This window comes from Myotis lucifugus, unplaced genomic scaffold (assembly GCF_000147115.1).
Source record: "Myotis lucifugus unplaced genomic scaffold, Myoluc2.0 scaffold_205, whole genome shotgun sequence".
Lineage (NCBI taxonomy): Eukaryota > Metazoa > Chordata > Mammalia > Chiroptera > Vespertilionidae > Myotis > Myotis lucifugus.
The window spans coordinates 1,147,615-1,171,958 of NW_005871253.1; the positions used below are offsets into that span (position 1 = coordinate 1,147,615).

At 49.3% G+C, this 24,344-nt stretch overlaps 1 protein-coding gene across 3 annotated transcripts in view; it reads right to left on the minus strand.

Moving 5' to 3' along the window:
• Positions 1-2,118: 2,118 nt before the first annotated feature.
• The window catches only part of RALGAPA2 (Ral GTPase activating protein catalytic alpha subunit 2), a 288,904-nt gene continuing 266,678 nt past the window's right edge, over positions 2,119-24,344 (minus strand). For all 3 annotated transcript variants that reach the window (XM_023761269.1, XM_023761268.1, XM_014463288.2), the window contains 2 exons: positions 8,887-8,926; positions 2,119-4,886 (listed from right to left, as the gene is read on the minus strand). In XM_023761269.1, the coding sequence (XP_023617037.1) occupies positions 8,922-8,926 (5 nt within the window). In that variant the 3' untranslated portion in view covers positions 2,119-4,886; positions 8,887-8,921. The remainder of the gene's footprint in view (positions 4,887-8,886; positions 8,927-24,344) is intronic.

Here is a 24,344-nt window from a genome sequence, read left to right on the forward strand (position 1 = left end):
AACAATATCCTTTGAAATTCAAATGACTCCAGATCTGAAAAAAATCCATACATTTTCCTGGAGGGAATTGGGACCATCTATAAAGTAGAACGGTGAGAAGGGGTGGACACTACACTGGGCAGTGGTTGAGGGGCCAGCTGCTCCTCAGGGCGTCTTCACTGAGGTTCCCGGGACTCCAGGTGCACGTGTGGGCCAGGAGGTAAGGGATACCAGAAGCAGCACAATGGGGCTGGTCTGAATGCCTCCACCAAAATCCATCTGCAGGTCAGAATCCTGGGGTGCGGGGGAAGGCTTTAAAAAATACCGATGCTGGGGTTCTACCCAGACCTGGTGGGCCTGAGTCGAGGTGGGGCACGGCTGCTGGCAGGGCTGGGAACCACTGCTTCTCGGCAATGACGCTCTAACACTGTCCATCTTCATTCTATGAGGAACCAAGTATTAAAAGCATGGCATACCTTCAAGCAAGCTCTTGATTCAAGGCTCCCAGGAAGGCATCAGGACCCTTTTTGAGGTCACTGAAATGTCTTATAGTCAACAAGTGGACAAATGGGTGATGTTTAGAGGGCTCTACTGTCTGATGTCCTGAAAGGTCCCTGATGCCCATTGCACAGGAGCAGCCCAGGGCGCTGGCAGAGGCCGACCGGTCAGGCCGTTACAATGTGACGGTTGTAGCTTTAAGGCAGGGCCATCAACATGCGATCAATGATGCTTAGGCTCAAATACTCATGTGAGTGGTCCTAACATACCGTGTTCTGAACTCAGAGGTCAATTTTTCATGATCACATTTGTAAACTTCATTGGATTGGTACTGGCTACCATTTTGAATAAGCCAGCTTTGGTTTTTTGTTTAAATACATTTTGTTGATTTCAGAGTGGAAGGGAGAGGGAGAGAATTAGAAACATCAATGATGAAAGAGAATCACTGATTGGCTGCCTCCTGCACGCCTCATACTAGGGCAGTGATGGCGAACCTTTTGAGCTCGGCGTGTCAGCATTTTGAAAAACCCAAACTTAACTCTGGTGCCGTGTCACATATAGAAATTTTTTGATATTTGCAACCATAGTAAAACAAAGACTTATATTTTTGATATTTAATTTATATATTTAAATGCCATTTAACAAAGAAAAATCAACCAAAAAAATGAGTTTAGAGGGCTCTACTGTCTGATGTCATAGGTTCGCCATCACTGCACTAGGGATTGAGACTACAACTGGGGCATATGCCCTGACCGGGAATCGAACCATGACCTCCTGGTTCATAGGTGGACACTCAACCACTGAGCCACACTGCCTGGGTTAGGCTTGTGGTTTTTTTAAAAAAACTTCTGAACAACTTCATCTGGTAAAAACGCAAACCATCTTTTGTTAGATACCAGGATAAACTTTATTTTCTTACAAACTATAATGAAAACAAAACAAAACATATGGCACATAAGTGCTGTGTTTCTACTTCATTAAATCATCACAGTAAATCATAATTAAGGAGAAAAGTAGGGTCAACTCGAGTCCAGTGGCGGCATCCGTGGAGCTGTGTGCTTCTCCGGGCGGGGCACGTCTTCGCTGCGGTGTCCGGCACAACACACTAGCCTGTGAAGGTGAGTTACACATAAAGGTCTCCACCGTCCCACAGGCATAAGCCCAGATGTGAAGCATCAGGAAAATTAAATAAGAGATAGCAAAATAAAAATCAAACAACACACTATACCTTAAATTACCATATTTATCAAATTTTTTCCTTATTTACATGTACTCAATATTGTAGGCCTGAAAATATAAGAAAACATTCACTTAGGGTGTATGTCATACATAGAGATTGAGTGCAACTAAGACGGTGGTTGTTTATGCTGAATTTCCCTTCAGATAAGCACATTCTGCTTCAGTAGACGTAAAGGTAGCACGGTTACATGTAAGACATCACAGTCGTTTTAAAGGACGCCTCAAACTCCAGGGGATACAAGTATCACAGTCAGTGAAGCACAGGGGGTGGCAGCTGAGGAAGGCGGGGAAGATGTGATTTGTATGACTGTGGATCCACCTGATCTTGTTTGTCAGGTGGAGGATCTGATCAGTGAGCCCCTGGCAAAGTGAAGGGTGAACCCGCCCCCCCCCCGCCCCTCCCCCGAGGATCTTAGGAACTGCAGTCTTCATTCCACCAAGACACTGTGACCGTCCCTGACTCAAGCTAAATTTCCTCACTTCTGTGTGCTTAAGGTTTTACTATTTTTAAAGACGTAATCATTTTGTGGCATTACTTTTTTTTTTTTTTAATGTACAAAAACCTACTCAGTGAGACTACAGGACATCAGCGTGCAGAGCACTGAGGGAACCGGCCTGGTCTTGCCTGGAAGCCATCGAGTCTTATCCATTTGGGGCCATTAGGGCCACTGTTGTGTACGGATGGCTGGCTGCCCTACTAATCTGACTCAGGTGGGTCCCCACCGGATGAGTGACCCTCCCAATTTTGCTGAAAGGCATCTATTACAAAGCATAATATTTGCTTTTCTAAGTGAAAAAGAAAAAAAAGACTTGATCATTTCAATTTTCCACCCCAAATAACAAAATGATTCACGTCCACATGACTGCAAGCAAACCTGGCTGCAGATCCCCGCTCCCCCACTCAGCATCTTCAGACCACAGCTCAGGAAAAGCTCCAGCTGCGAAACCGCTGGTTGTGAGCTGAAGTCCCAGGGCCACTGAAATCATTAGGGATGGCAAGCAGGTCTAGCCATTGGCAACTTACAACGGAGTTTCCCGCTGCAGGGCCAGGAGGACTGGGTCCTGGAGGTGAAATGGAACCACGGCGCGGAAGTCCAGGGGAGCTCAACACGCCTTCCAAGTCCCAACACTGGGAGTGAATCCAAGCCTTCTGTGGGGGTGTCTAGGGCCTGAAGATGAACTGTTCTAGAAGCTACTTCCCCTCAGAGCCTCCGTGGGTTTCCAAGCCCAGGAACATGCAGTGGCCTTTTCAGCAGGAACAGGGGACTTTGTAAATATGAAAAAAAGCAACTCAACACCAGTCTGGAGTGTGAGTGATGGGCCAAACCATGCGAACAGAAAGTCCACATCATTATAAGGTGTCTGTGTGGGGGGAGAGGAAGATAAAACTCCTGACATTTGCTGAGACAACAGAAAACGCTGTGACTCCCAGCCACCCTTTACACTGCCAGTCAGCCCGAGGAGTGGGCACAGGCCTGTCTATAGAACAGCCCCGAATGACCAGGGCTCCGTCTTCTGCCTCGGAACATCCCTCATTCTCTTACATTCAGACGGTGCTCGGGTGCTCTGTCCAGCGGGCCTGGGCCCCCAGCCGCACCTGCAACCCCCCAGCAAGCAGAAGAGCAAGTTCCCTCTGGAATGAGAAGGCCCGCCCTCCTCGTGGGAGACTTTCTCAACTGTCCCAAAAGGAAGTCCTGCTCCTGGGTCTGCCTGTTTGTCCTCCAGGTCAGGTACCAGGACACCAACCCGCCGGCTGACAGAAAGAATTGCTGGCCGGGAACCGCTGCTCTGACGCTCTGATGGGGCGAGCAGGCTCAGAGGGCTCATGGGAAAAGTGACAAAGCAGGCTGGGGGCAACACTCGTGGGTGCAGGGCAGCGGGCAGAGGAGAGAGGGAGAGCACCCATGCTGGCCCACCCAGCTCCTGCCTGGGGCCTCGGCCAGCAGCTGCCCACCCCCACTCCGTCTCCACCCCATCCTGAGCCAGGGGCTTACTCTGGTCTGGGCCTGTGGGCTGTGAAACCACCTTACAGGTAAGGACTGCACAGGGTGGTGGGCCAAACTCCAGACTGAGACGGGCGAGGGCCCAGGTAAGAGGCAAAGGTGTCCCCACTGATGATTTCTGTCTCACACCCACAGACCCCAGCAGTGGCTGGGAAAATGCTGGCGGAAGGTTGAGCTTTCCATTGTTTTCTTTTTCTTCTTTTAAAAATAGGCTCATTGTGCATCCCTCAAATCCTTGCTTGGCATCTGCTACCCTAGAGCTCTGTGTGATGGGGAGCATTTCTAAGGCCCCTGCGTGGCCCTCTCCGGGCAGCGGGCAGGCCAGCTCAGTGCGGGCACAGCCTTTGGAGGCGGACGGACATCGCAGGGTGCAAGTCCCTCCCCCAGCACCAGCAAGGCTGGGCCCAGAGCGAGGCTGCGCTGAGCGGGGCCTTGGGAGCTCCCTGGCTTACGGAGCTCCCCAGGGACAGGGCCCTGCATTTCTAGAAACACTGAGTGCGTGACAGGAGTGTCACTGTCGCGACAGAGTGCCTCCAGGACGCTCAGGAAAGCCTCGCTCCAGTTAGTGGGCCCCAGGCACCAGGTGGCAGAACAGCCCCTGAGGGAAAACGGCTGGGCAAAGACCCCAGGGGGAGCCCATTTCCTTGATGATGAAATTTCTGAGTAAACCATGAATTCTAACGTAAGAACTAGGAAAATCAAGGCAGGGAAAATTCCTCAATCAATTGCACAGTTGCTTTGCGGGCCCCTCTGTGAAGCAGGCTTGGGTTTATCGACAAGGACAGAACCTGGTACAGAACCCAGCGGCCCTGCGCCCTCCCCCAAAGCCTGGCTCTTCTCCGCGGTGCCTGCCGGGAGCAGCCTCACCGACACCCATGCCAGGGCGGCTGAGTCTCTGTTTGTTGCTGACTTTTTCTTTTCTTCTTTTGAAGGCCCAGGTTCGTGCGGTTGGTGGGCAAGACCACACCGCCTGGTCTGAAAGTCCAATCGGCAACATTCCCGCGGGGTTTGTCTTCACTTCAGGAGCCAGTTGGCGGGAAGGCCTCTGAGGGCACCAGCACAGCAGTGTCCGGAGTCTCTGGGTCTGGAGGTTCTGGTGGGGCTGGGGGCTCGGCCATCTCCTGGCCGAGAGGCGTGAGGTAGGCACTCAGGCTGGCGGCCAGGGCCCTGCGAGGGAAGCAGAGAAAGGCCGAGTCATGGCACCAGGCGAGGCCCTGCGGGCGGATACAAGGGAGGGTGTGTGGACGCCTTCCCAGTGCTGGGAGTGCTGGGAGGTTTGTGGAATGAATGAACAAAGAAAGGTACTTCCTCCCAGTCTTTGCTCTGGACCTTCCTGAGCCATAAAAGAAACTATGAATCTTTTTGAAATGGACTCAGCCTTACTGTCCAACCCACAGGTGAAGAAAGAAGAGAGAAGGCGTGTGATCACAGTAAAGGGAGGAGGAGCCGAGGAAGCAGCACTGTCCAGTCAATGAGGAAGCGAGTACGGCTCCCGGCAGTTTGTGGCTCCTGGTCAGTGTTATCACTCACATGTATTTACATATTCTCATTTTACAGGAGCTACAACTCGATTATCCCCCCAAGGGTCTGAGACCAGAGGCCAGGACTGAATTGCTTCTCTGAGCACTAGCCAGTTTGGCTCAGTGGCTAGAGTGTCAGCCTACAGACTGAAGGGACCCGAGTTTGATTCCTGTTGCAGACTCCATCCTGGGCCCTGGTTGGGTGTGTGCTGGAGGCAACCAATGGATGTCTCTCTCACACATTGATGTTTCTCTCCCTCCCCTTCCCTCTACTCCTTCTCAAAATAAATGGGAAAATATCCTAGGGTGAGGATTAACAACTATCCTATATAATAAAAGCCTAATATACAAATTGACCAAACTGCTGACTGGCGTAATGACCGGTCACTATGACGTGCACTGACCACCAGGGGGCAGACGCTCAATGCAGGAGCTGCCCCCAGCTTGCAGGCCTCAGGCCAGCCAAGGCATGTTCCAGTGTGGAGCCCTCCGATCGCCCCACCAGTCGCCTCGCAGTGGGAGGCAACCTGCGGCAGCGGTGGGGGGCAGGGCCAGTGAGCGGGTGGTGCCAGGCTGGCCAAGTCGGGTGCCAGTGGGGGCCCCCCAATCCACTGGTCTCCCCACAGATCAGCCCTGATCGCCAGCCAGGCCTAGGGACCCTACCCGTGCATGAATTTCGTGCACTGGGCCTCTAGTAAATAAATCAGTCGCTTGTCTGAATGAATCCAGATGAGCACTGAGGGGGAGGAATAGAGTTACAGCCTGCGTGGCTGCCCGCTGCCTCCTGGGGCCGCTCGGCGGGAGCGGGAGGAATTCAGGAATGCCTGCTGCAACACTCGGCCACTGTTGCGGGTGGAGCCTGGTCTCCCGGGGCCATTCTGAGAGAGGATCATTTCATCACCCTTCTCCCCCTCATGGTCTATTTTTAAACCCAGCTGTATCTCACCCAGGCTTCCGGAACAAACCTCAAAAGCAGGTTTCTATACTCTTCCTGAGATGCTTCATTTCCGGGGCTTTGGCCTTTGAAGTTTTTATTATTGTTGGCATTTAAAATTAGTTTGCGTGAGTTATCTTACTCGCAGACAGCACCTTTTTTCCTTTTCTGACCTTACTGTTTCTAGGAAGAGTCTCTGAAATCAGTACTTGCAGACATGCTTGGGCCGGAGGAGACAACCCTCCTCGTGTGGGAGACTCGGGGCTGTAAGACTCCCTCGCAAGGCCTCTCTCCTCTCTCTGCCCCCAGTGAGGTCGGCACAGACAGGAAACACCCTGGGCCTCTCTCCTATGTTCATCTTTAAAAACAGGCTGCTTTTGACAAAGGCAATGCAGCTACTCTGTCATCTATGACAGAGATGGCATTGGTAACAGGCATCTCTTTGAACCCTTGTAGCCGAAGGCGAAGGTGTGGTACCAGCATTCAAGGGGGGGAGGGGAGTAAGGGGGGTAGGGAAGGGAGGCAAACACACCTGATTTAATCCCAGATAACATTCCGTTTTGAATTACCTAACATTCAAATTGCCTGACACTTCACATGATCAACAGGGAACCACCCCACCCACTATTGTAATCAGATCAATTGGGAGAGGGGAGAAAAAAAAAAGCAGGTGAATGAAAGAAAGAGCTATTCAAAGATAGGACATTAAGGAAAGGGAAAATATCGAACCCCTCCACAGCCACCCAGGGAGGCAGCAGGTGGGCAGTGATGCCAGCTCGGAGGACCTGCGTGGGCTCTGGGCAAAGTGGCCCCAACCGCCCAGGGCAAAGGGCAGGCCACTCCCCAGGCGGAGCCTGCACCACAGCGCCCCCTGCGTTCTCCAGTCCTCACCTTTCTGTGGCACACCCTCAGCCTGCACTGGCTCCAGCCGTGCCCACCGCACCCCGTGATTAATGGGGGTGGGGGGGCGGTGGCAGCTGTGGAAGGACCAGGTGGGTCACAGGGGAGACAATGCCATGCACGTGGCCTTTCCCTCCTGCGGGAAGCTGGGGGTTCAAAGGCACTGGAGCCCCGCTCACCGCTTCTGTGTCAGAAGCAGGAGGACGTGCGTGGATAGGGTGGTCCCAGCAAATCAAGAATTTTGCATGAAGCCCCCAGGCTTTTGTACTGCCCTGCTCTGCCCAGCCAGATGTGAGCACCCGAGTGTTGTGGCTCTGGTTGCCTCCGGAACCTGCCCTGAGTGAGCCAGCTTTATTTCAGCAGTTCCTGGACCGGGCCAAAGCCCTGGCTGCGGGGAGGGAAGGGCAGCTGGGCTGGAGGGTCAGCTCGCTGTGGCAGTGCTGCTGTCTGGCCCGCAGGTGTGACAAGAAATCAGGACCAGAACTTTGAGCTTCCATATTTACTGAGACAGTGATTGGAGTCTGTGCCATGCATCCCACTGTGGGCAATACTGTTACTAAGACAGCTTGGCTTGGCCAGTGTGGCTCAGTGGTTGAGCATCGACCTATGAACCAGGAGGTCACGGTTTGATTCCTGGTCAGAGCACATGCCTGGGTTTCGGTCATTTTTTTAAGTTTATATTTTATTGATTTTTTACAGAAAGGAAGGGAAAGGGATAGAGAGTTAGATGAGAGAGAGACATCGATCAGCTGCCGCCTGCATACCTCCACTGGGGATGTGCCCGCAACCAAAGTACATGCCCTTGACCGGAATCGAACCTGGGACCTTTCAGTCCATAGGCCGACGCTCTAGCCACTGAGCCAAACCAGTTAGGGCTGGGTTTCGGTCTTGATCCCCAGTGAGGGGTATGCAGGAGGCAGCTGACCAATGATTCTCTCTCATCATTGATGTTTCTATTTCTATCTCCCTTTCCTTTCTTCTCTGAAATCAATAAAATAATATGTATAAAAAAATAAATGACAGCTTGCGCACTGATGTTGCCCACATTATTGTTGTCGCTATCATCATCCTCATCATTTAGTCTCCCTCCCACCTGTCCGCCCATGGCCCAGGCCCCCCAGAGAGTGTTCAGCCAGCACCGGACCCCTGGATGGGGCTGCTGACTGTCAGTGCGCACGGGCAGGGCCTGGACCCTAGACGCGAGGCAGAAAGCAGAGGCCCACAGAGGAGGGCACACCTGTCCCCAGGCCTGGCCTGCCCTCTGGGTCATAAACCTCAAGATCCCCTGGTTCTCCACCCTCTGTGCTCCCCCGGCTTTTGTCTGCTCTTCCTCCCCCAGCTGTTCCATTCATCAGCCGCCTGGACCACGGCCTTCCCATGCAGAGGCTCCTATTAAGGCAAGCAGTCAAAGGCCGGCCGAGCACGCGTGCCTGGTCTTATCGGCCCATCTCAAGATCTTGCTCCTCCCGGCTCCGGCAACAAAAAAGGAGGCGGTTCCCGGTCCACGGGCTCCCCAGGCTCCCCACACAATAGGGCGGGCAACAAAGACATTTTCCGGGATGGCAGGTGTTGGTGTCGGATTCCGCCCAGAGTGCGGGAGCAGAGAAAAGGCGAGGCTGGGTTCCCCGGGCAGTACAGACATGCAGGGGCAGGACCCAGGGCAGGGCCCCTTGGGAGGGGAGGTGGGAACAGAAGGAACAGGAGGGCACGTTTCCTCGAGGTGTTAGCCAGGGAAGGAGGCCTGTTAGTGAATTTACACACACGTCCCCAAGGGCAGGGAGGTTGAGCAAATCCGCTGAAGTGTCAGTCTTACCTTGCTCAAAGATGGCAACGAGACCTTTACGTATTTTAATCTGAAGGGAAAGAACATAAAATCAAATGAATACAGCCCAGCACATCCATAGCCCCACTTGATAATGAACACAGTGCTAATAATACATTTATTCCTGGGTGCCTGAGAGTTGTCACAGTCTTAGAGATCATTAGGAACTGAAAAGTCGCTTAAAATTCGACTTGGCAGAACAGAGTTCTAACTGCTGTCACATTTATCCATGCAAAAGGAAGGCAACATTAGCAGTCCCAGGATGTATGAAGCAGATGCTATCAGGAGCCCTACAGACACTGGGTAGCACTCATCACTCTACCCTTTTTCCTGCTGCCCAATATTTCCTGACTGATTTGCTCTATACTATAGTCAAAGATATGAGTTTTCAAGGCAAAACAGAGTCAAAGATAAGAGTCTGCAAGACAAGTATTTGAAAATAAATGGATGGCCTACAGAAATGATGGATACCCTCTAAGTGTGCATGTTTACAGGTCCCCGGGTCTCATTTTCCGTTTCTGAGATGGACACAGTGTGTTCATTCAGAGCCAGCGTCACTGTGCTGTGACAGCCCCAGGGAGGCAGCACAAGGCGTGCTGTGCGGAGGGCGGCTGGGGAAGGGACTCCGCAGTCAGTGGTGAGTGGGACCCCACGTTCGCCCTCACTCACAGAGCAGTGGGGTCTCAGCAGCCAGGCCTAACTGGAGAGAACCTGGGAGTTTCTGAACTTTGACAGGTTTTCTCCATCACCACATCGTCCTGTTTCCCACGTGGGTTTTCCTTAGCAAACGCAGCCTCTTTATGCATCCAGCCATCGCTCCTCGCCCTGACCCCCCAAATGCTCCTGAGTTCAGCGTCACTGGGCCACCATCAAAGCCAGACAGAGGACGTTTATCAGTGGCACAGACTGCTGTCTGCCAAGGCTGGCACAGTGACCAGGGCCGCCTCTAAGACAGAATGCCCTCGGCATGACAGACTTTCCAGCGGGGCTCTCTGAAGAAAGTCGGACCTTTCCGAAGCTGTATTTTCTCATCTATCGATGAACATTTATTGCCCCACCAAGAAGTCATTCGGGGTTAGGAATTTCAGGATAAATAACCGGTCATGGATGATCTGGTAGCATTCTCTGTCCTACTTGATTTCCAACCGCTGTTAACTCTGCTCACCACACTGACTGTGCTCTAGGAGCATACGAAGTTCTTGGGAGGTGTTAACTGCTCGTAACAGACTAGAACGCTTCCCGTGGGTGCTCTAGATAATGTGATTACTTAGGTTTCCTATCCCCCCTGCCACCCCCATGAACTGTGTGTGCCGTGGGCCCCATTTCCTCTCATGGGAGACGCAAACATAGAACCACTCTGCTTGCGCCTTCCTTGAGTTGAGGAGCTTCAGCTTTTCAAGGCACCACGCCATGGACCCTCTCCAGTGTGAGCCAAGGGGGTCATGGAGGGGCTCCTCGGTCTCTCTCCCCTGCAGCCCCCTCAACCCTGGTTGTGCTGGGCGTAGAGGCACCCGATTGGTAGAAACCAAGAAAACAGATGGCGCAGCGAACAATGGAGGCTTGTTTGTAATTGCTGATGAGGACGGGTTTGCGTTTCTCCCCAGCGTGTCCCCAGATGCAGCCTGGTGTGGTGGCTGGACCAGACAGAATGTCTCAATAACTGCCAATCCATGGGTGAGTAAAGGAGATGCAAAGACAGAGACAGTTGGGGGCTGCCTTAATGATTCCATGGGGCTCAAATGTCACTTGCCCTTGACACACAGGCAGTGTGGCCAAAGGGCGGGGCCTGTACTTGGAACATAGGAGTTGGCTGTCAGCTTCCTGATACGTCCCCGGGGTGAGCACGAGGTACCCACTGACCGGGCAGGGCTGGAGGCACCAGAAGAGAGCTCCGTGCTTGGGGATGAGGGACGGAAAGAGAATAGGCGTGTGATGCTTGGGGGTGCGGGGGAGGGACACAAAGCCTAGTCATTCCAGCCTTTGTTCACTGGATATCCCACATGCGCAGGTGCCGTTCCAGGCTCGGGGCTACAGCCGTGGAGGAAACAGAGGACGTCCCGGCTCTGGGGCTGTGGTGGAGGAGCGATGGCATGTGTTCTAACGGGGCGGTGTCACTGCTGGGGGGGGCAAAAGTATCTTATTCCTTATGTGCATAAAGCTCGGAAATAAGTACAATAAACAGACAAACAGTGTTTCTGTGGTGTTTCAGGGAAGGGGACAAATTAGGAAATAAACATGCCTCAGAAGCCTCCACGTGGGGCAATGAGAGACAAGGCTGAGAGACACTGGATTACGGGGTTAATATGTGCCTTTTGTTATTGTTATTGTTAATCCTCGCCCAAGGAGATTTTTTTCCATTGATTTTTACAAGAGTAGAAGGGAGGGAGGGGGAGAGGCAGAGCGGTAGAGAGAGAGAAACATCCACGTGAGAGGGACACCTCAATTGGTTGCTTTCTGCAAGCGCCCTGACCAGGGCTGGGATCAAACCCACAACCCAGGTACATGCCCTTGACCAGGAGTCAAACCTGCAACCCTTCGGTCTGAGGGCCGATGCTCTAACCACTGAACAACCTGCCAGGGCTAATATGTGTCTTGCAAGGTTTTTCTTTTTTTAAAATTTTATTTTTTAATTTTAATATTTTAAAAAATCTTTATTGTTGAAAATATTACATATCCCTCCCCCTGCATTTACCTCTTCTAACCCACCTCTACTCCCTGCCCCAGGCCTTCACCAATCTGTTGCCTGTGTCCATGGGTTATGCATATATGCATTCAAGTTCTTTGGATGATCTCTTCCCACCCACCCACCCTCCTGCTCTGAGATTCTGCAGTCTGTTCCATGCTTCTGTGTCTCTGGATCTGTTTTGTTCATTAGATTCCACATGAGTGAGATCATGTGATACCTGTCTTTCTCTGACTGGCTTATTTCGCTTAGCATAGCACTTCCAGGTTAGTGGTGCTGGGAATCAGGAGCTGGCCCTGCTCACATCTCAGAGCAGCTGAGCGAGAGCCCTCTAGGAAGAGCCCTTCAAATGTCACTCAGACGCCAGCGGGCCACTCAGGCTCAGACTCAGAGCGGAGCCCAGAGAATCCGACATCATTCTTAGAGAAAGATGCCTTACTTCTGTGGGCTCGTGTGACTTCTCTGATACTCTGGATATCAACAAGGATTGGAAGGAACACAGGAAACAATCATCTTGGGTGGAGATTTTCTGTGTTCCACATAGCTCTGCCTCGTGGAGGCTTTTCAGGAGCTGCAGGGCCTCTCTGTGGCATGTTTTCTCTGGCTGTACTCACTGTGGTAGCAAAGAGCAAGGATTTGAACTGAGCTCTTATCTTTCAGGAAAGGCTGCCATCCAGGACTGCCACCTGGGATGAGCTGGGCAGGGTCGGACAGGGAAAGTGGCTGCCTCGCTCTGGGTTCTTGTTACTGAACAGTCAGTGTGGAAAATGATTAACTGGTTCAAGATAATTAGGGAAGGGAATGGTTTTGAGAGCTGGCATGGATGAGGGAAACAGTGGACCAGGGTTCCAGCTTTCGGCAAGTGCTAAACATCCTCCCAGCGGGAAGGCAGACAGAGCGGAGATCAGAGAGCTGCCGGGGTATTCAGACCCCTTGGAATGGCTCTGAGGAAGGGAACAGGTGCAGCCAGGGATGGGGTAAGCCTACACACTCAACTCAACACTGGCAACCAAGATCAGTGGGAACTGGCCAGCCTAATTAACATTTCCAAATGGCCCAAGGACGGCTTCCAGTATTTCCAACCCAGCAGCAGTGGCTGTGTCCTGGCCCTGGCTCTGGGCTCAGCTTCCTCTTTTTGGTTGTTGGTCTTGCCCATCAGCTTTGGTTCTGCAGCAGAAAGCTAGGACAGCTGGACCAAAAGGTGAGCAGGCAGAGGGAGCGTGTGATGATGTGCCTGCATGTGCACAGGGACCAAGCCAGCAGGTGGAACACTCCTGAGAAAACTTCCCTGACATTCTTCTCTTCCTCTTCTGCAACTATAACGTACTCTAATAGATATACTATTGGTCGGGTGCATGAATTCGTGCACATTGAAAGGAAATTAAGTAGAATATTTTAATATCGCTATTCACCCTTTCTCTATAATAGAAATGTCAACCAAATTCACGATTGACAATGACAGATGGAAACACATGCATACAGTTGGTGGCAGTGAGAGCTTTATATGTATTGCGCATGTGTGAGTCAACTTAGCCTTTTATAGATATAGAATAAACTTGCTTAATTAGACCTGCTTTCTGATATAGCTAAACCTTTTCCAGCCCAGTGAAGCACCCCAACTTCTCTTTCAGGTAATTGTCAGGAACACAGCAGTAAATATCAACACGAAGCAGATTATTATTGTAGATCACACAGGGAGAACAAAAGGTAAAATATTTAACTGCAGCAGTGTTTGACTATATTCTTCGCAGTGAGAAAACCTGAAGTCATTTTTAAGGTCCACCATTTCTTACTTCTTTTCAGTCAGGTCAAATTTCTAAGCTTTCTAAATCTCCATTTTCTGGCTAATGAAAAGAAAATAGGATTCTATCTACCTACTCCAAGACTTCTGTGAGGATCAAATGAGATGAGGCAGGTGAAAACGCTTCACAGACATTTGGTTACAGTGTTAAATGTTTCTACCTGGCTATGAAGCAAGTCATGTTCCCGGGTTGAAGAAACTCCAAGGAGGCTAGTCGCTAGGCAGAGAAAGCCAGGCATTGCTATGTGATGTCATTTCCCGGACAGTTGGACACTTAGCATATTAGCCTTTTAACTAAGATTAAGTAAATTATAAATTTAAAATTAATATTGGTGTCAACTTTCTGGATAGGCCCTTCTGGAGAAAGAGGTTCCCAGACTCCCTCACTACCTCACAGAACAGGAACAGTAAGATTTTAGTTATGTCGAGCCACAGTGGCAGCTGTGCCTTCTACCAGTTGTAATTCACATCTCAAAATGGGAAAACACTACAGAAATGTTTATAGTAGCAATATTCATAATAGCTAAAATATGAAAACAACTTACATGGCCATCAACTGATGAAGGAATAACCAAAATGTGGTCTGCCCTTACAATAGACTATTATTGATACAGGCTATAACATGGATGAACCCTGAGAACACGCTAAGTGAAAAAAGCTGGTGACCAAAGACCACATACTGTGATATCACTCGTGGGAAGTGTCTAGAATAAGCAGATCCAAAGATAGAAAGTAGACTTAGGTTGCTTAGGGTTGGGGGTGAGGTAGGGAGAATGAGAATAGACTACTAGTAGGTTTGTTTTTGTTTTTAGGGAGGGATAAAAATATTCTAAAGTTAGATTATGGTGATGGTTGCACACCTTGTGAACATACTAAAAATGGAATTGTACACTTTAAATGGGTACATACCAATTGTATGGTATGTGAATTATATCTCAATATGCTGTTTTTAAAAAGGGAAAAATAAAATCGAAGGGAGAGCTACTGCTATTAATTTCCCAAAAATGACACAACAGAAGTGGCTCCAAGTTCTAGGGGAAAATACCCCCACCCCCATGAACCCCTAGGGAGGCAGGGGGACCGGGCGGCTACACGGTTTAGCAGCTGCCACCAGCATGTCTCCTCCTGCACCGGCATGCAAACTTAACCATCTTCAAAGCAAAGTAAATGGGGCCAGTCCTCAGGTAACACACTACCCTGACCTTCAAGGTCCCTCGCAGGTTTATTTAACTGGACTTCATCTGTCTTGTTATAAGTGGAGGTAGGATTACAGTGTGACTTTCCCCAGGACACCTGGGATTTTGTATGCAGCGCAGGAGTATATTTTAAATTCCCAATAATCAATAGCTCAAGAATATGCAGCAGTTACGTTTGTGGTGACGTGAGGGAGAACAATGAGTGATGAGTATCTGTCTCAGGAAACACTGAAGAAGCAATGGAACCGTCTGGTAGCTTCACTGATAGAAGCTGTCCTTGGTCTTCAGACATTCAGGAAGCTATTTGGGTCCATAATTAAGACCTTTTCTCCGTGTGAACCCTCCCTGTGGCGCTCCATTTGCACTCGAAAATAGGAAATACTCCGGTTAACTTCCAACCAAGTTTTCAGGGATGTATGCTGAGGGGGGTGTGCCTTGGTCATACAGCCTACAGAGCAGTCCTTCTTGCCTTTGGGGAGGAGCGTTTGGCCTTTGCCACAAAAGAAGGGCTCGCCCCCTCCTCCCCGTTGTTCGTTTCCACGAGTGTGTTCCCCACAAGGAGGGGTCCTCTCCGAGTGGGGTGCAGTGAGTCTTGTTGGGAGCAGAGACTTAGCACTTGAGCCTTGGCCTTGATATGACCAGCCACTTGACAATGAAAAACACACAGCCCTTCTCAGTTAAAAACTGCCAGAGAGATAATCATGCTCTCCTGAGGGCAGATGGTGGGGCTGGTGTTGCAAATGTCCACACATATGCAAAGAGCTATTATTGTTCACTGATTGTTCTAGAACCATGTTTGTAAGAGTGAAACAGTGCCCGGGAACCTTGCTCTCATAGCCTCGCTCTTCTGGATAATGGAGTCACTGTACGTCTCTTCAAACAATGTTCCGTGTTCCAGAGACACTCATCTACCACGGTTCTTCACTTCCGCTCACTGGTCTAAGACCACCGAGTTCTGGGACGTGTCTGCAGGGTCTTGGGGGGGAGGGAATATGTGACTGCAGGTCAAAACTCTGTCCTCCTTTTCACTCTCTCCCTTCCAACCCATATCTCCCCATACAAAGAGCTGCTGTCACTGTGCTCCCTTCACCTGTGCAACCCAGGTCAGGGGCTGCCTTCGGGGACACTGGGGTGAGGAGGCCACTAGTGGCCCCATAGGGAATGTTCAGGGAGAACCTTGTGGGGTTGCCACATGCTCATTCATTAGTCAAACATGCCGCTGTGCCCGGGGACAGGAATACAAGGGGAACGGAATATCATCTAACCAGTCTCCTTCCCACCCGCCTATAGTACATCCCCCCTACAGAAACCCAGAGTGATTTTTTAAAACAAGAATTCTTATTATGTTATTCTACTGCCTAATACCCCCTCCCCCCAAAGCAGGCCATCTCACTAGAGCAGTGGTCAGCAAACTCATTAGTCAACAGAGCCAAATATCAACAGTACAATGATTGAAATTTCTTTTGAGAGCCAAATTTTTTAAACTTAAACTATATAGGTAGGTACATTGTTATTAACTTAATTAGGGTACTCCTAAGCTGGCCTTTGCTAAAAACGTCCTCAATCTGATTGAGGTACGTTCGCTGAGGTCGACCCCTTCCAACTCTCCCATCCTCAACTCCTGCATGAATTGCGCGCGCCTCCCCCGCACTGTGTATCCCGCGGCCTGCATGCACTGTGTCTCCTGTCGACCGACTGACCGACCGACCGACACCCCCTACTTCTTCTAATGCCACTTCTTCAAAATAGACTCACCCAGGCCGAAAAACGACTTCTGCGCATGGGCCACGAAGTTTCAATCACACTGTACGTGGGCGCCTGCACGTGGTATTTTGTGGAAGAGCCACACTCAAGGGGCCAAAGAGCCGCATGTGGCTTGCGAGCCTCGGTTTGCTGACCACTGCACTAGAGTAACAATCAAAGTTTCCCTGCTGGCCACAGGCTGCTCTGACTTGCCTCATCCTCTTCACACCCTTGCTTACTCTGCCCTAACCAAACGGGGCTCCTCACTGTTCCTGGAAAGCTCCCGCCTCAGGGCCTTTGCACTTGCTATTCCTCTGCCTGGAATGCCTCTCTCCCCCAACCCCACTCAGTTCTAAATGACTTTCTCCATCACGTCTTTCATGTCTTCCCTCAAATGTTCCCTTCTCAGTGAGGCCTGCCCTGACCCCCGATTTAAAGTGCCACCCCAGTGTTATGTTTCTCAGCAGCACTCCTGCTCCTTTTGCTTTCTCTTCTTAGCTCCCCTCAATATTCCAAATGTTTATGGAATGAATGTCTGCAGGCCACGGCCCCCCTGGGGTTCCCATCTGCTTAAGCTATAGCAAAGGTGCATGTGTGTCCCAGGACCTGAGTTCTAATATGTAAACATGGCTCTGGCAGTCACCACGTTGGGTAACTGGGTAAAGAGCAGCCAGTCTCAGCCCATGGAGTTCCGTTTCTGGCTGCTTCTTTTCTTCTCTGTGTTGATCCCTTCCCTCTGGGACTCTTGCCCCTGATGGTCTGGGTCAGCGCACATCCCCCTGGTCAGGAGCCTGGCCTCAGAGGGCACACCTGGATGCCAGAGGCCCTGGCATTAACTGGAGTCGGGCTGTTTCTTTAGCTACTTCTCTGAGCCCTAGGGATGTAGCTAGGCAGCAGGGTTTCCCTAACTACAACGCACGGGCTCACGCCGGCCACACAGTCTGCCCAGCGTACCTCAGCAGCCACGCAGGGCAGCCGGCACCTCCTGGTTCTGCCTGAGGTTAGGGCTGGGGGAGCAGAACCTCGCAGTGCGTCCTGGAGACCGCAGTGGCTTTCTCCAGCATCAGGCAACCTCACAGGTCAGACGGTCCGGCTCGCGAGAAGGGAGATGCTGGCTGACGGTACTGACCCCAGCTCCCCCCACGGGAACGCTGAGCGCCTCGGGCAGGGCCCTGGCAAGTGAGTGCCGGTGGGTGGAATGTGTCCTCTATGCATCTGGGATCTCACTGTCTTCTATTCTTAAAGCGGCCGAAAAGCAGGGTTCTGCCGATTTTTCTAGGCACCCTTCACAGGGATGCTCCTGGGCTCCTTGGGACTGAGAGAGGACTTTCGGCAATGGCAACACCTTAAGCACTTCAGGTATTATTTTAAAGTCGACTGGCATGTTTCCCATTTTAAGGGATTTTTTTCAGCCTTTTGAGGGACTTTAAAGGCTAATGGGGAAAAGGAACCAGCTTTTCTCTTTATTATGCTGTTTAGAGGTTTAACTTCCTGGTTACCATCATATATCCCTCTGAAAAAGAAGAGTATGAAATATTCTCTTTTTCCGTCAGCAGACCTAAATGTTCCATTTGGCCTCTGCTTTGGTTTGTTTTTGCTAAATAGAAAACCAAGTGAAGCCGTTGGGTCTTCCAGGAACCCACCGCCGAGGCCGTACGTGTTCCACCTGCTGGAACCAGGACACGAGGCCACAGCATTGGTGCCCAGGAGTGTGGACCTGGGCGTCAGAAGCGCCAGGTTCTTCCGAAACAAAATCTCAAGGTTATTTCAAATAAGCTTTAATTAAGAGTCATTTCCAAAAATTGTCTCTGAGAAAAATTCTTAGTACCTGCCGGCCATCTCTTGGCAACTGCTGAAGTGTCCCCAGAGCCGTAATTAGCAGCGAGGCACTTACAACCCTGCCAGGACTGAGGAACCAGAGCTAGACGAACGCAGCCGTTCATAGAAAAAGCAGCATCTTCAAGTTCTTCCAAAGGAACAAATGAAATGTAATGTCCACACTTTAGAAGGAATAATCTCAGGTCCTATCTTTTTCTGGAAACCTGTGAGGACCCCCAATCTCTGCACCTGCCCTGGGGCAGGAGCGCCCCACCGGCTCTGACAGGAGTCCTTTCTTCCTCTCGTCTCTTCCTACAGTCATTAGCCTTTATATTCTTCTTGTCCAGGGCCTTCCAGTTCTCAGACGTCTTAATTTCCAGCCAATGTGAGAAAGTGAAGAATTGACTGGCAGGATGCTTAGTGGAAATATCTAATAGATATTAGGCAAGTTTTCATTTCCTCTCAGGTTCATAAGGCAGATGGCACAGCCCATCTCAGGGAAACCTCAACCCAACTGCAAACCATCGGCTGACTGGCTTTTCTTCCCTTTTGACTGTATCTTTTTAACATGTGGTTATAGGTTGGAGCTAACTAATCTGGACTTATTAATCATTAGCCATTACGGGAGGCTCCCGAGTATCTGCTTCTCCCTAACAAGACTTCAGGCTCCAGAAGGGAAGGACAGGCAGGGCACAGGCCTCCAGAGCCTTTGTGTTCCCTTAAAACGCCGGCTCAGCCCTCCTGGTGGCAGCTGCCAAGGGAAGGGAGGGGAGGGCCATTCAGAGATGGTGCGATTGACAGGGAGCACCACAGTGTTCTATCAGGGTCAGTGGAACACATGTTTGTCTCATCTCTTCCTTCCCTCTTCCAAAGATGATGTTGAAGACAGTAAAAGAGTTTTAAGAGGAAAAAGGGGTGAAAAAGCACAAGGCAAAATGTGGTGCTAAAGGGGGCAATTGAGAATTCTCTTTAAAATCCTCAGTAACATTGAAGAAAGCATCCTGCACCAAGTGTCAGTCGGTGGCTGACCCAGGCTTTCTCCAGGGCAGTTCTGACCACACTGCTTATCACTAGTCCACGTTCCCTAGGAGACCAGGAAGGGAGGGGGAGAGGTGCATCACCATTACAGGTGTTTGTTCTGCATCTGCATCAGGCCCAACACACACCTGTGGCCTGGGGACACACCTGTACTGCTTAACGCAACAGCCTGACCGCTTTCTGTCACATTTCTCTTCTACTCCTTTTGCATATGTGATAAGAAAGAAATTATATGCATCATTCTTTAAGGCAGCGGTTCTCAACCTGTGGGTCATGACCCCTTTGGCGGTCGAACGACCCTTCCACAGGGGTCGCCTAAGACCATCCTGCATATCAGATATTTACATTATGATTCATAACAGTAGCAACATTACAGTTATGAAGTAGCAACGAAAATAATTTTATGGTTGGATCACAACATGAGGAACTGTATTTAAAGGGCCAGAAGGTTGAGAACCACTGCTCTAAGGGTTTTACAGTCTATTAAGATAGAAGAAACATACAACCTGACAAAGACTTGCATAGGCTAAGAAAAATCAAGATATAAGTAACAAGTGAGATGGCACTAAGGCGAGGCCCTAACCATAACTGAGAGGCCTTGACTTAGGACAGTGGTTCTCCGTCCTGCTTGCATATTAAAATGCTCTCAGGAGTTTTTAAAAGAAGGTCCCCAGGGCCAGACCACGGCCCAGACCAGGAAATCCCAATGCCTGGTGTGGGGACACAGCATCCAGATTCCTACGGCTTCACAGGTGAACCAATGTGCAGCTGTAGCCAGATCCAGGCGGATCAGCAATGGGACTGTGGGTGGTTAAAAAATTCCTATGGCTGCTTCATTGTATTTTTAAAAAGAATGCATTTTAAGTGTTGTTTTTTTTTTAAATGTCATATGCAAAGGGGGTCAGAATTGAGGCAGTTAGGTTGTGAAGAAAGATCTGGTCTGGGTCTGGGAGGGATTATTGGGTGGAAGGACCACACACGCAGGGCAGTCAGTTAGCAGGGCGTGTGGCTACACTTGCTTAGCCACGGACACCTGAGGGTGCAGGGTGGCAGCCGGAGCTCCTGAACAGACAGGGTCACAAGAGCACTTGCACTTAAAGGTAACTTCTTGAGTATCCGAGTGAAATGCTGAGGTTCAGCCCTGGTCTGTAACTGATATGAATACACCAGCAGCCGTGGCTCTGATTTCTGGGACCATCCCACGGGGCGGGCACGGGGCCAGCATTTTCATATGTCCTGGCCCTGGCTTGCACCTCTCCTTCTAGGAGACAGGCTGCTAAGAGATGCACCCAGGGTCTTCTGATAGTTTCTGTGAACTTAATATAACGATTTTGTTGCAGAGAAAAATTACTAAGGTCTTTTCTGTTAGGTTGGTAAAGCTTTCTAAGCGGGCACCTGCGCAATTCCTGAGCGCGAAAGGTGAAAATGTGAAGCTCTGTACAGTAGCAGCAGAGGCAGCAGCATCCGGAGACCAACTCGGACTAATCTGCTTTAAGCTCCAAATACGACCTACATTACAAGTGGCAGAATCTGATGGTGCCTAGTGAGGCATTTTCTCCCACTTGCTCTAAATCCTGGAGCCTTCACAGTCTAGCCTGTCGTGAAGGAGGGAGTGTTTCTGACCATATCTTGGAGAAATCATGTTGTTTTATGTAGGGCTAACAAATAAACAACGATCTGTGCTCCCTCTGCTGGCTCCCTATAGCAATATTAAAGCAGGAAGGACCACAAACAGTGCCGGCATCCTCAGCAAACACTCACTTCTCCTATATGGAGAGGGACCACTCATTTTTCTTGGTTTTAGACATTCTTTGAGAGAAATCCATCTTTATCACCTTCTGACCAAAGCACTTGGAAATTCTTAAAATATGATGTTAAATTAGACATACCTCTAGTTCACAATTACCAAATTGTCAGCTGTGACTGTAATAGTAATTTGGGGATCATTTATCAACAGACACAAGGGGATCCCTCCCAGATCTTAAGGTCCAGACACAATCATTAAAGCAGTCCTGAAAAAAAAACCTCAAGTCCAAGCTAAAGTTTCTCTTTTCTCCTTTTGTTTTATAAGAGCAGCTTCCCAAAAGTAAAGATTTACACTATTTATATCCTTTCTGATAATGTCAAGCATTAGACTTGATTTTCCAAATCATTAGCATGCAGAAGAATGACCTCATGGTGAACAGATGCACTTGGCTGTGAGCGGCAGCGATTACATCAGCCCATCCCAGCAGTCGAGGGCGCCCGTGCCCGTTAACCCTTTAACAGCTCCTCTGCTGGCCCCCCTTCATTGGAAACATGCTTGGAAACACAAACTTAGTCCCTTACCCCAATGTGTGTGTGTGTGTGTGTGTGTGTGTGTGTGTAATGCACATATGTACATACATAGAACATATCTATACACACACGTGTAGACATATATATGCAAACACACACTCGTGTGTGTGTTAACTGCAGCCAATAGTTTAACACTGGCTACCACTCAGAAATTGCTGGTCAATAAGGAAGGAATCAAAAGGAATGCAAATTACAGGGCTAGGTAAGAAAGCAGCTCCAATCCCGATTCTACAGTGGGCATTATTGAAACAAGGAGTGGGCAGAATAGATAGGAGGTACGTGGTATTGTAAAATAACGTTTTTGCACTGGCAAAATAGGTGTTTAAAAAACCTCTTTTAAAAAAGCTGAGCACCCACCTATTAGCCAAACAACAAAGGACCCTGCCTCACATCTGTGGTTGACAGTGAGTCATGAATAGAGGACACAGTTGGCCACCATGACCATCTATGGCCGCCTTGGGTGACAAGTGACAGCACTGGGGCAGGGAGAGTCTGAGGAGAGGGCACTTCCCACTTGGCACATCTCTTACTTACAGCGAGGACATAAAGCAACATCAGAGTCCTTCCCTCTAGAAGCAGGGGCTGCTTGCTGCTACAAAGCCAGTGTGCAGTGAACACAGCGTTCAGGTTACTCTCCTTCTGTGTTCACAACAAAGCCCTTGGACAAGGATACAAAGAGAACCCGAGAGCCCCTCGCTCCTCAGGCTGTGCATCTGCATGTGAGCAGTAGCCCAAGGCCTGGCTTTGGTGACCCTGCTGGCCAGGATGGCCGGGTTGGGTCGGATGGGCACTGTGGGAGCTTAAGCTGCTCGGGGTCAATTTTTCCAATTGGCTTGCTGCTTGGAAGAGCAGACTTCCCCTCAGTTTCTTAGTTTAAGCTGCTCAGCTCATCTGGGTTTGATCACACTTGCCCTAAGATAATAAAAAACACTGTGAATAAGTGAGAAGTGTTTTCATCTGTAAAAGTGGTAACAGACAGGGGTAGGGATTCCTCGAAAGCAGAACCGGCACGGGCATGGGGCGAGGAGGTGGCTCTGAGAGTGCGCCTGTGCGTGCTCCACCCTCACTGCGCTGCCCCCAATTTCAGTTCAGGTCAAGTTCATTTCTAGTTCCTTCTTAATCACTGTGGTGGGCACATAGGCAAAGCATTAAAAGAGAGAGAGCGCGTTATGCCCTGACACAAGTCCCATTCATGGATTGGTGTGATATCCATACAAAAATTTTTATCACTAAACACCCAATTCCCTAAACCCTAAACAGTATGAAATGTGATACTGGTGTAAATAACTTGAAAAAAGAAAGGAGCAGGATTTGTCTTGATATTCCATCTTTGGTTTCATGTTCCTTTTGTACAGGTTCCAATGCCCACACTTCTGAGCTGTCAGAACCTTTATCTGTTAAGGGACTTTGGCAAACGCGATGTTCTTGAAGAAGCTTGTCAGTAATCGTCTTTAAACTGCGGTCTTAAAAAACCCAAATTACTCCTACAGTCTCAGTTAAGATGTTACCTACACACTAATTTAAATTGGTTTTAATAATCTTAAACTTTTGGGAAAAAAATCAAATTTATACAGAGGCTAAAATATACCTAGAAAATAAAGTTCATCAATATTTGTTTGAATAGTCAAGAGCCTTAAGAACGTAACAGTTGAATTGATGAGTGCAAATATCTATTATTTAATCTCTTTAATTTTAAGAAACAAAAAGGTTTCTCAAAGCACTGAAAAATTAAGCCCCAAATCATTGTGAGGGTGAAAAAACCAGAATAATTATCTTTAAAAAAAAATTAGCTTTGCTATAGATCTTTCATGGGCTTTCATCAAGAATTAGAAACAATTTTAAACCTCTACCTAAACTGGGTATGAAATCTTCATTTCCCTTGAAACTGATTTCCTTTTGGTTTTAGATGGAACATTGGCAGAGTGTATAAAAGAATTCAATTCACAGCTGTTCTACCTTTTTAATGTAGGAAACATTAATCAAAGCTTTAAGTTATAAGCTTTTCTCATGTTGCTTAGTATTCCAGTTCAACAACGATCAATAGAGGCCATCCCTGTGTTCCTCGACGCCTCACCAGGAAGCAGGGGCGTGATTATGTAAATCGCATGGCTCTGCTCCCTTGGCCAGCTTGCTTATCTCCCAGGCCTTCTGCCTGCTGCTCCTGGCTCCCCTGGCGAGTGCAAGCCTCTCCTCTTATCTCCCAACAAAGCTGGGAGAGGCGAGGACTGAAGCCAGCGATGTTAAACAGTGATGCATGGCTGATTTTATTTGTAAGTGATTTATTTCACGGAATTTAATTTTTTTTCACTTTGTGTGTAAGAGATTTGTTAACAAGTCAGAACAGGAGAAGGAAGGTGGTGTCAGAGGCAACTGACACAGGTTAGAAATCTATTAAGCGCCCTCACAATGTGTCTACACTAGCAGAAGGAAGCCCTTCACTGAGAATTTCAGCATGCATTGACGAAGCATCCCATTACTCTCTGAAAGGTAAGTCATCTGCAATGACATGCAGAAATTTGTAAGTAATTCTATTCTTTGAAAAAAAAAAATAAAACCCCACCCACAATAATCATACAATCATTTTAGGTGGCAGTACACCATTTTCCCCGAATTGTTCATATAAGAGAGTGAAACCTAAAAATAAGAGCATTCATGGAAATGTTTGAAATTTCCCATTTGCCTAATAAATGAACATGACGGTCAGCCAGTTTCTAAACAGGTTCCACACCAGGTGCTGCTCTGGTCGGCGGCCGGTCCGTGTGACACAGGCCGCTGCAGAGAAGGCTCGTGCGGCCCTGCCGTCATGATGGACCAGGGGACACCGTCCTTCCAT